At 31.1% G+C, this 12844-nt stretch overlaps 1 protein-coding gene across 1 annotated transcript in view; it reads left to right on the top strand.

Annotated features, from left to right (window-relative positions):
* Nucleotides 1-12844, top strand: part of LOC100161620 (probable serine/threonine-protein kinase nek3) — a 131583-nt gene that overhangs the window by 13425 nt on the left and 105314 nt on the right. Inside the window, exon 2 of the mRNA XM_001944931.5 lies at nt 4794-5014. Coding sequence (XP_001944966.2) covers nt 4794-5014 — 221 coding nt within the window. The remainder of the gene's footprint in view (nt 1-4793; nt 5015-12844) is intronic.

Genomic DNA, 12844 nt, shown 5'->3' with positions numbered 1-12844 from the left:
CTGAAGTTGAAATCGAAGCATTATTTCGACTACTTATCGTGTTTACAGACACAAAAAAAATAAAAAAATAAATAAAAAAATAAAAAAACACACATCAATGTAAAATCAATACATTCATCGTTCCACTCAGAATCTAAAATAGGTCGCAACGATCACCTCGATTTACATTCTGACAAAATATTCTTTTTTTCCACAACATTTACGAGGGATCGATCGAGGTACATTTTTAATATTGTATTTAGTTAATTAAATATTCAAGTTAGAAATTCTGAATTTTTTACAATATTTATTGCAATTTAAATTAAAAAAATTAAAAATTTAGCTCGATTGTTCCCTAATATTTTTTCAGAATGGAAATCGTGATAATTGTCAACACGTATCGTTGAAATTAAAAACAGTAGTACTTGACAAAAAAAAGACGTGGCAGTGAGGCTCCTTAACTGTCGCACATTTTTCATATTTTATATCAATGTGTAATGGGACAATCCTTCACATACTAAAAAAAGGCTCTTAACAGAGACAACAATCAGCATATGTCAATAATAACCAATCACAGCGCAGAACTAACGCAACACACCGTATCATGGGCTGAGGGAGGAATTACAAGCATCTCCGTACATAAAACGAGCACCACAAGTACGGTCAAGGATAGAGTAGGTCAGAAGATGACTTCTGCATGGTTGTAACCAAAAAAATGACTGAGATACCGCCAAATCTGTCCTGATAGTAAACCCATCGAACAACAGAATATTCAATACGTTTACTAATCGGTACGGACAGTAGTACTTCTACTGTCAAAATTCAGCGAAAATATCAAACCCAGGTCTCCGGGCCACTCCCAACCAAGATTTTACAAGAGATCACCATCAAACGTAATCTAAGAAAAGACTGGCAATGCACAAGGAATCCGGCAGTCAAGTCTATGCTAAATTCCCAAATCACGTACGTCAGAATCCATCTGAAGGAACACCGCCAATTAACATGGGAAAAATTCACAAGTACCCTCAACTTCCAAGACCGTTCACTTTATAAACTAAATCGTCGCCTACTCCACAAAAAACCAGCAATTACTCCATTGAAATCTATCACTGGATAAAAAATCTATGACACCAAATCCAAACTAGAACTATTTGCCGATACAATGAAAGATTAGTTCATTCCTAATCAGAGGACTGACCTCCCAGAAGTCACACACTCAATTGAAGAGCTTAATAGAAGTACAACCAAATCAACTCTGTTCACTTCCCCCAAGGAAGTATGGGGAAAACCTACCACCCAGCAAAGCTCTAGGTTGCGATAACATACCGAATACTGTACTCAAACACCTACCTGCCTCTGCTATTGTTAGCTTAAATAATATTTTTACAGCATGCCTTAGACATTCCCATTTTCCCAAACCCTGGAAAAATGCTACAATAGCTATGATTCCTAAATACCACAAAGATCACAGCTTACCAAATAACTATCGGCCAATATCATTACTTACTACAATGTCCAAAGTATTCGAGAAAGTGCTTCAAAACCTCCTCATGTAACACATCAAGCCTAGAGCAGAGCAACACGCGTTCAGACACGGGCATTCGACGACAACCCAACTTTCAAAACTTATCGATGATCTGGTAATCAATACTAACAACAACCGACACTGCAGCCGCATATTCTTAGACATGGAAAAAGCCTTTGACAGAGTTTGGCATGATGGACTAATTCACAAACTTCACACAATGTCAACAGTCCCCACTCCTCTAATAAAAATCATACAATCCTTTTTGTCAGATCAAACCTTCAAAATCAAAATTTCTGACCATACATCTACAGAAAGAAGAATAGAAGCAGGTGTCCCACAAGACTCATGTCTCTCCCGACTTCTATACAGTCATTATATAAACGATCTCCCGACCACACCATGTGTGTCCACGTCTCTATTTGCTGACGACACGATGTTTTATTCCAGCAACACTTCAAAGAATATAGCAATAATCCGTTTATAAAGACAAGTGACAACAGCAACTGACTGGATCTTAAAATGGCGCCTAAAACTAAACACCCAGAAAACAGTTTCAGTACTCTTCGGGTGTTGCTGCAATGCGCCCAGACGTCAAATTAAAATACATGATACTCTAATCGTTTGGAAAATAGGGCTACTTATCTCGGTGTCACCTTCGATAAAACACTTCGGCTACACCATCACGTTAATTCTTGCGTTCATAAAGCCGAGCAAGCCAGAGCTGCACTATACCCGATCCTAAACAGTAAATCTCGAATACCGATGTCAACCAGATTCTCCATAAATAAAATTTACATCAGACCAATTCTTCTATACGCTGCTACAGCTTGGGGCCCACTCATAAGAGAGTCAAATTGGAGAAACATCGAGGCGGTTCAAAACGTAGCTATACGTATCATCACCAGTGCCCACTTCCTTACTAGAAACAATAGAATCCTTAATCCACCCATTGTTTCTATTCGCAATGAAGCAGAGAGTGCTACAAAGGTATTCCTTCATCGAAACGCCCAATCAAGTTTCACCCACATAAGAGAACTAGGTACATTACCCGCTTCTCAAATCAAGTTACACCGTCTACGACCGCTTACAGCTATATGAACTCACCATGGTATATATCAGACATAAGTAAAAGGCAAACTGCATGAAATTTAAAACATAGCCTTGGCTTCCAAACAAAGCAAAGCAAAGCGAAAAGATCACCGTTCAACTTCATTTCTTCAAAACTTCAACAGTTTTCATCAGCTCATTGAACGACAAAGACTTAAGACCGGAATAAACATCTGAAGCTAATGAACGACCGATCCAGTAACCAGAAACAAGGCACAACAACAGACCGGACCGATACGACCCCGTGTAAAACTCTTTGAGAGTCACCACAATCGGTCATATGTTCTGATCGCCAACGCCGGTCGCAAATAGCCACAAACAACCGTCGAAAGAATCGACGACCGCAGACCAGGGAGCCAGACCTATTACGGGTGCCTATACTGACTGCGTATCCGACGAAGGCCGAACCGCCGTGGTACCCTGGGAACCGTCCCACCAGGCCTGGTAGTTTCCCACAGACGAATCGCCACGGGTCATTAATTAATACATACACGGAGTAATAGCGGTGGTTACCTCTCGTTATATCTGACGTCGAGTCGTCGAGGAATGGTATATATACGAGAACTCCTGCGTGGATACTCGATCCGCCATCAACCCCGTGTATCATTATAACAGTTAACTTGGCGATTCAAACCGTAGTAAAAGACTATCGTGACGAAACGTGAGTGACCAACGATTGGCAAGGAGGTCAAGTTTATTCCGATATATTTTCTATCAAGGGACACTTCACCGGACACCCTAGTATTGGAATAAATAAAAAGATATCCTTTTCAGGACAGTCACATTTAAAACAAGGTCCTCCACGCGCACCTGATTAGACGCTACTTATTTAAATGTGCCTAACTCAAACTACCGATTGCGTCCATCATTGTACTGGAATAATTGTCATGTAGTCATTTATAATGTAATACAATTCACGAAATATATGGCGTTGGTCCACCAAGTTATGCTGTGATCGAAAAAATAACTCTCTTTCCCTATTGTATGCAACAGAATAAATCTTGTTGAAATAAAACAAATATTATACAGATTGAAACTGATGAATTCACATTCTTAACGAACGGTGGCACGCCATCAAAGTGCGTACCTACCGTATCGAATGTATTTAAATTTGAATAATGAATATGATCTATTTTTACTCTTTTCGTTAGTAAATTTCTAAGTAAAAAAAAAATAAAATTGTCAAAGCATAGATAAGTTAGTGACAAATTCAAATCTGCTTTCAAAATTAATATCAGAACATTATATTGAGCGTAATGATTGAAGTCGCGAACTATGTTTTCGACCGAAAATTAATCACGCTTCAGCCCACTTAAAATTAAATTAATAATAGTTTAAATTATATTCATAACAATTACTTGAGATATACTCTAACTAACAAATTTACAATAGTTATTTTATTTTGTTTCATATCAATTAATTAAAATATTTAAAAATGTAAAAGCTAATTTATGTTTACAAAAAAAAAGTATCTATATATTATATAAAGGACCGTTAGTATACCAAGGGCCTTTAAAATTATGATTATCCTGGGCTGTTTTTTTCTTCAAGTTTGCCACTGGGTGCTAGTGGTCACAAAAACAAAATAGTTATTATAATATTGAATATAATTTTTTGCCTGTATTTTATATTTGGTTAAAACTACCCTAATGATATTGTGTTAAAAATATGTGTAATTAACATTTAATGGAGTATAAGGTAGTGTTAATTCACTGGAATTATTCAATTTGTCACGGGCAAAGTCGTTCAGGATCAATGATCAGTTATCAGCTAGTGTATAATATATAATATTTTAAGTTTTTAAACCAAATTAGATAAATCAATATTTATCATTTTTAATTATGATTTGGCATTTCTAAAATGGAAACGCTTTAATCGGGAAATATGTTAAAACAGTATGGAGCGAATAATAGGCAATAATAATTAATAATTGTACACGTCCAAGTATTTCGTAAATGTATTTCATTACTTGGATATATTCCAATTTCCAATGTTCGTCTTAATTGACTTATTTGTTTTTAAACACAAACAAATATAATATAATAATAATAATAATAATAATGTAATATATTATGCTACATCATGCAGTTTTATTTAGAACAATTTTATTAATAAACGCTGTAAAATGATCAACAATATTTTAAATGATTAATTAATACTTACTTCTAATTTATTTTAGGTCTGCGTCTGATTTGACTGAGTGCACGGGGGAGGATCTATCCACTCAACCAGCATCGGTTTCCAGACCTTCGTCACCTAGAGGCCGAGGTCTAGCTTATCTAGCGTCACGTCGAAGTAGTCGTGATTCTCAATTTTCCAACGAAGAATTAGCACCACTTAACTTTAATGCCACAGCTCGTGGGAGGCAAAGAAGAACCTCCAATTTCTTGGAACTCCCAGGTAATTAATTAATTATTATTTACTACAAAATGCTGAGATAGGAAAGTTATAAATATCAATAAAAAGTTGGACAGGGTAATATTATATATAATAGGTATATTATTATTTGGGTATCTGGCAATCATCTATGCAATCGCTCACCTTGGTGCAGGATATATTGTCTTGTTGTGTATAGTTTATTATTATTATTAATATGCGTTTTAAAGTGGTATCTATAGATACATTTTTAAATAAACTGACAAATTGCAGATTACAAGAAACTTTTGTAAAACTCCTTCTTCTCTAAATAGTCGTCACAAAAACAACTAAATCTATTATTATGTATAATATGGGAAAAGTTATTTAAATTTAATGATAGTTGCCTCAAGGGTTTGAAGTGTAACTAAATATTATCGTTTGAAATTTGTCTTCCAGTTAATACTTAATGTTAAACACGCAAATTGACATTTTGCATGCTAATGCGTGAAATTTAAAGTGTATTATTAAATTACATGATATTAACCAAATGCAAAGCCAAAATGTACTAAGTAGGTATAATGGTATATATTGTTGTTACTTATTTTTTTTTTTTGGTTGAGTATAGGCCATTTAAGCCCTTCACCGCAACCACCACTTCTCCCAATACTTCTCTATCATTAGCTATAGCTCTTCGCCGTTTATTACTCCTAGCATTTGCAGGTCACTCTTAACTCTGTCTACCCATCTTTGTCTTGGCCTTTCTAATAGTATCTTTCCATTGGGGATCCATTTTGTTGCCTCTTAAATTATACGGTCTTATGTTCTCCATATGTGTCCTGCTCAGCTAATACGCTTGCTTTTCAGCGTTGCTCTATGTTTGGCTCACTGAATAATTCCCTAAGTTCTAGATTGGTCCGTCGTTCCCACAGGCTGGTTGAGCGATATTTTTTTGGGACAAATATCTTTCTTAGCACCTTCCACTCAAAAATAGCTACTTTTTGCTCATCTGCTTTCGTAGTAGTCCATGTTTCACACGCATATAAAACAATTGGACGTAAATTTACCTTGTACAGTACAGTTTTTGTTTTAAAAAAGACAAGCTTAGAATTTAAAACTGGTTTTAGGGCGAAGAGCCATCTGTTAGCGGAATGGCTGTTGATCTGTTATCTGTTAGGCTTTGTTGGTTATAGTCTTTGCGCGATAATATCATATATTTTGTCTTTCTTTCATTTACCATTAGTCCCATGGATTTGCTTCTCTCTACGTTATTATTATTACTTATTATAGAAATGTATATTTCTATTAGTAATACCGTTGGTTAAACTGATTTTGACGACAACTTAGAATTTATTATTTTAATGTTTTATATATTTTATATAATAAAAGTATTGTTGTTATTAAATTTTGAGTCATTACAGAATTACCGTAAAAAGGTATGATATATTATTTATAGGTGATATAAATAGGCAATAGCTTAAAATTAATCGGAATATTTTTAAAAATGTCATTGTATATGGTAAAATATAATAATAAACTTAAAAGTTTCAAGACGACAAGACCCAACGAATAATATTTTTGAATTAAAACAACATTACATAACTAAAATCGTTATTCTTAGGTTAAATATCCAATTTCGTAAAAATTTGAAGTTATATAGATAGGTAATAAATAATTATATAATATTGGTTCAAACTAACTGGTCGTTAATAGCTATTAAGATTGTATGTTGTGAAAAATTAAGTTGAGATTCATCAAAGTATCATTAACGATTATCAATTTAATAATTTATTTCTGTAAACAAAAATTAAATTATTTATTTATTATCAACAATACAGACTGAGCCCAATTATACATAATATGATAATACTAATTAAATGTTAACTATGATAACAACAATAACAATAGTGACAATTACTAATTTACTTAATTAAAAACATTAATAACATAATTAAAGATACAACAAATACTAAAGAAATTATGGTTCACTATTTGCAATACGCATCATTCTAAGAATCATTAAATTAATAATAATAATATTATTTAACTGAAAAAAATGTGAATCAGTCTAGAAATTGATAAATAGTTAAACTGTTAACCTTTAATATTTGATAAATATGTTAAATGTATTATATTATTTATTAATTAATCGTCACCTTTTTTAAAAAATATTTGTTGAAAAATGGCGTATCCTTTTCAAATATTTTCAGTTTGGGTAACTCAATTGTTTTACCCCCTACTTCAAATTATTCATTAACAAAAGCTTCAAAATATTTTCATTGGTTATATCAACATAATAATTTGTAGGATGTTATTTAAATTATTATATTTAACAAGTTAATAACCTTTTAAACCTTTCAAACATTTTAATTAAATTACTTGCAGAATACTTGAATGTATTTTATGTAAAACATTATATTTAATAAACATTATAATATATTCCTATGTCCTATATATTGTACGTAACGTATTGTGGAGATAAAAATTTAAGTTTTATATTAATATTTAAGAGTACCTATGTAAAATGTTACTCCTATAATAGGTACATAAATATTTAATTGAAATAATTTCTAGTTTATATTCTTTGTAGAATATTCCATCTTGAACCCAATATAAGATTTAAGACAATATTAAAAATCAGTACACATAGACATATTTTAGGCTATATAGCTATTATAATACATAGTATTATACTGTCCCATGCAAATAAAATATATAGTAATTCATTTTATGAACTATTCTAATTTGGTTAGGATTCTATGGGAATATAGTCAAGGTACCTACATTGTTGTACCTAAATGCATGCGTTGCCTGGTTATATGCAAGTTGTGGAATGTAATTAACTAATAAACGAAGATGAACAAATCGTGTGGATGGAAATGTAATTTTGATAGAGTGTCAAAGAATTGTTGATACCTAGTCAATTAAATTAAAAAATAACATTGCAAAAGTTGTATATTATAATTTATAACTATATAAGTATTTGAAAAGAATGTTATGGCAGTCGAGCGAGCATGGGCGGTGGAGGCCGGGCCTAAAGGACGTAACAGCAGAGATGCCAAAAAATAGGTAACATGTTGATTGAAATATTTATTAATTATAGAGATGCAGTTGTATTTACTATATGTATTCTACAGACAGAAAATGGTGTGAAAAATTAAAAATATGATGATTTTGTATACAATTATTTTTTTAAATAATGCGCTAATTTGAATTCTTGAATAAAAGTTAATACATTTCTGAAATGGTTATCTTAACACGTATAAGAATAGGGTATATACACACGATATCTTATGAGCAAAGGAAATCAAACTAAATGCTGAACCTGAGTCTAATTAACAGTCAAATAACTTCTCGTCAAATGCAGACAAATGGAACCTGCTAAAGTCAAATCCAATATTTCTAAGGTCATCCTACAATTCCTAGGATAGTAAGACAAACGAGACAGCCAACAAACAACTACTAAAATATATAAAATAATTAAAAAAGATAATTCATAACTAAAGCTATAACCTGTAAAAATATCCTTAACAATTATTAATAATATCATATTATTATAATTACTAGAAAAAAATTACATATTATCAGTCAATGACCAAATTACCAAGGCTATTTGAAAAAATCTTATATTTGGACTATGGTTGAAAATCAAAATTACTTTTAAAAAATATACTATATTATATTATACCTATATTATATACTCTACTTTTCTTTCAATTATTATATATAGTATTATACATTTGAACAAAAAAACCTACGTTTTTTAAAATATTATACATGGTCACTAAAATTATAGATAATAATTTATGATTTATCTTTATTATCGTTGGTAAATTTATGTCAATTGTTTTTACTATCTAATAGAAAAATAATGGTGTATATATTTAGGAGTTATAACAAAACATATATAATATAATAATAATTTAGGTGGGTAGATTTATTGATATTATGTATTGATGTGTGAACATGACATAGTTTTGTATTTTTGATATCATAAACGTGATTACACTTATTTTCCATTTATAACAAATATGTTTGTGTTTGACATGCAATTAAAGAAAAAAACTAAATGGTGCTAAGTTTATTGGTCTTGACTTAAAGTTATAAATTTTTTTACCAGATTTATTTGCATACCTAAGTTGACGAGTGAAACAAAGAATAATTTCACGACACATCTGACATCTGATGCAGGTTGTCATTGTTATGAGATAGTAAAATCAGTAAAGTTTATTATGCTTAGTTTAAAGTTTTAGTGAAAATTGCTTTGCTTTTGGATTAAAATATAATATGCAAAAGTGAATAAAAATAACAAATTTTGTAACTTTGTTGACAGTTGATGTAGGTTACTGTTATTTGATCCAGTGGTAAAGTTTTAAACGAAATTGTTTCCGAACTAAAAAATGTATTGTGATAACATGGTCACGACATTAATACTCTGAGCATAGAGGAATATAACAATTATTTAACTATATTTTATGAAATTATAATATTTTATCAACAAAAAGTTACAAATGTGCTGTATTCATGAAAATAAATATTTTAATGTGATATATTATTATATTATTATCCACGAATTGTTGATAAATAATAATTGAATAAGTGATAAACTGATAACTAATAGGTACCTAAATCAATTCTAAATAGACTTTCATAATATTATTGCTTCGTATAGGGATATAGTATACTATATTACTATGGATGACTATATAGTTTTAGGGATACTATAATTATTATTATGTGCCTATGATTTAATAATTAATTAAAGTCAAGTCACTGCTCGTTATGGTAAAATATTTATTAAAAAACAAAAGAACATATTGCTAAATGCCGATAATTCGGATTGTTACAATACCAAACAACGAACAAGAATAAACAAGCGTAGACTTGACGACGTATATCAAGGTGGATACTAATCGTACGATTGCTGCTGGACGGTCAGTGGTGGGGTGGGAGAAAAAAACAGCCCAGGATAATAATAATTTTAAAGGCCCTTGGTATACTAACGGCCCTTTATATAATATATAGATACTTTTTTTTGTAAAAATAAATTAGATTTTACATTTTTAAATATTTTAATTAATTGATATGAAACAAAATAAAATAACTATTGTAAATTTGTTAGTTAGAGTATATCTCAAGTAATTGTTATGTATATAATTTAAACTATTATTAATTTAATTTTAAGTGGGCTGAAGCGTGATTAATTTTCGGTCGAAAACATAGTTCGCGACTTCAATCATTACGCTCAATATAATGTTCTGATATTAATTTTGAAAGCAGATTTGAATTTGTCACTAACTTATCTATGCTTTGACAATTTTATTTTTTTTTTACTTAGAAATTTACCAACGAAAAGAGTAAAAATAGATCATATTCATTATTCAAATTTAAATACATTCGATACGGTACGCGCTTTGATGGCGTGCCACCGTTTGTTAAGACTAGGGTGTCTGGTGTAGTGTCCCTTGATTGAAAATATGTCAAAACGAACTTGTCCTCCTTGCCAGTTATAGTTAGTTAATAGTTGGTCACTCACGTCTCGTCACGATAGTTCTTTACTACGGTAGTACGGTTGGAATCGCCAAGTTAACTCTCATAATGATACATGGGGTTGATGGCGCATCGAGTATCCGCGCCGGGGTTCTGGTATATATACCATTCCCCGACGTCAGTTATAACGAGAAGTTACCACCGCTATTACTCCGTGTATTTATTAATTAATGATAACCAGTGGTGATTCGTAGGTGGGAAACTACCATGCCTGGCGCCCTGGTCTGCGGTCGTCGATTCTTTCGACGGTTGTCTATGGTTATTTGCGACCGGCGTTAGTGATTAGACCATACGACCTTTTGTGGCGATTCTCAAAGGGGCGGTTCCATTTACCTTAAAAAATGAGATACCGTTTTCGTCTACTGTCCATTTTTCTCCACAAAAAAAGTTTGGTTTCCATTTTTGTCCAAATTATTTTAGACTGTAATTTTGTCTATTTTCCTGCAATATTTTAGCCAGTGTTGAAGTATTACGTTCCGTATTATAAAGATAGAGTATGGCTAGAATCCAGGGCTTGCAAGCATTGTACTAACGTTATATTTGACAAAGAACGATTGCAATTTGTAAACATAATTATAACGGAAAACGATAATCAACAATAATTAAATACCGCAAAGCAAAACAGAACTATTAACAAAATATATTATATATCATTAAACAAAACATAACGCAAAACGTAATTTATAAAATATCATTAAACGAAAAATAGGGGCACATAGGTACAATTTTTGTTTATAAGCATTTAAAGATCGAATTTTGACAAAATTTATCAAATTTAAGATTCAATAATTATTTTGTAGTTACAAATTTATAAAATGGTCAACTTTTATATCTAAAGATTGAAAATTTAAAACAAGATTCCAAGTAGTTTATTCTGTTACCAAAAAATCTAAAAACACATAAGCACAGTTTATTTTTATACTCATTTTAAGTTCAAATTTGGACGAAATTACATATTAAAATACCTAGAATAACTATTTTAGTTATTTTGTTGCGATTGTATAATATTATTCGTGGGTACATGAAACTTCTAAAGTATACTATTATATATCTATGATAGTATCACGGCCTGTTGTTGATGTATAACGTGTTATATTAAATACCTAATGAATATTGTGATATATGATTAATTTGGAATTTATTATAGGTACCTATTATAGGTCAATTTTTTTTTAATACCGTAGATAAGTATATAATATGTCTTATACCTATAGACCGACATACCGTCTCCACTCAGAATCGTTTTTCTTATACAATGATATTATATCATTGAATTCAAATTTAATACCATCCATTATACAGTGACCCACTTGTAATCTACTGTACAGCAGAGCGACATCCACTTACCCTCCTTTTTACATTTGATATTCACTCAATTGCTCATGTAACGGTTTTCTTATTTTGTTGTAATCAAAAAACGAATGACTGTAGATACTTGAAAATATCACTGAATGTTTTTATTAGCATTATGTATACACCATACAATTTTGAAAATAATTTGATCTTTGATCTTTTTACAGAACATTTTAAATTTAAATTTTTCTATAAATAAAAATAAAATGTTATTGGTTGGGCCAAAAAGCGTGAAAATTTAATACAAGGCTCCTGATATATTGTTACAATAGCAATTGAAAAATATTAAAAATACATGGGCGCACATGCAGTGTTGTAGCAAGGGTATGGCGAACTGTGCCTACGCCAGGGGCGCAAAATTGTGCTTTAAAAATAGTACTTATTTTTATTCTACCTTCAAAATGAAATTTCTTCTTAATATATTTCGAAATGATTTTGTTTATCTGCTCAAACCACGTAATGATGAATTGTGTTCCATTAACTGTAGTTATGATCCTGCGAAATGTCCCAAAATAACACCAAGGTTAAAAGCTATTTTAATTGAACATGTTCCTCCAATCACTTTTAATCAAAACTACTATCCACATGATGAGAATAATAGTAATCTTAGTAATAAATGGTTCTTCAGAAAACTTATCAATGGTGAACAGGTTCGAAGTCAATAGTTAATAAATAGTATTTCAAAAAAATAAACTCTTGTTTTCCATGCAGTTTTTTGTACCGAAAATTGTGATTTTTTTTCTAGTCTTGGCGATTGGCAACTTTTGAACCCTCGTTTGCCTGGTCATCAAATTAACTTACTGCATAAACAAAACTGTATAAAATGGAAAAAACTAGAAAAAAGGATACTTGATGCTAATACTATTAACTGTGAGGTACTTATATAAATGTTAAAAAATTAAAAAGAAAAATGGCGCAACATTTTAAAAATAATCATAGATATTATGTTTTGCAGTAAAAATAATCTTGAAA

Source organism: Acyrthosiphon pisum, chromosome A2 (assembly GCF_005508785.2).
Source record: "Acyrthosiphon pisum isolate AL4f chromosome A2, pea_aphid_22Mar2018_4r6ur, whole genome shotgun sequence".
Taxonomy (NCBI): domain Eukaryota; kingdom Metazoa; phylum Arthropoda; class Insecta; order Hemiptera; family Aphididae; genus Acyrthosiphon; species Acyrthosiphon pisum.
This window is presented reverse-complemented; position numbering and strand designations above follow the sequence as displayed.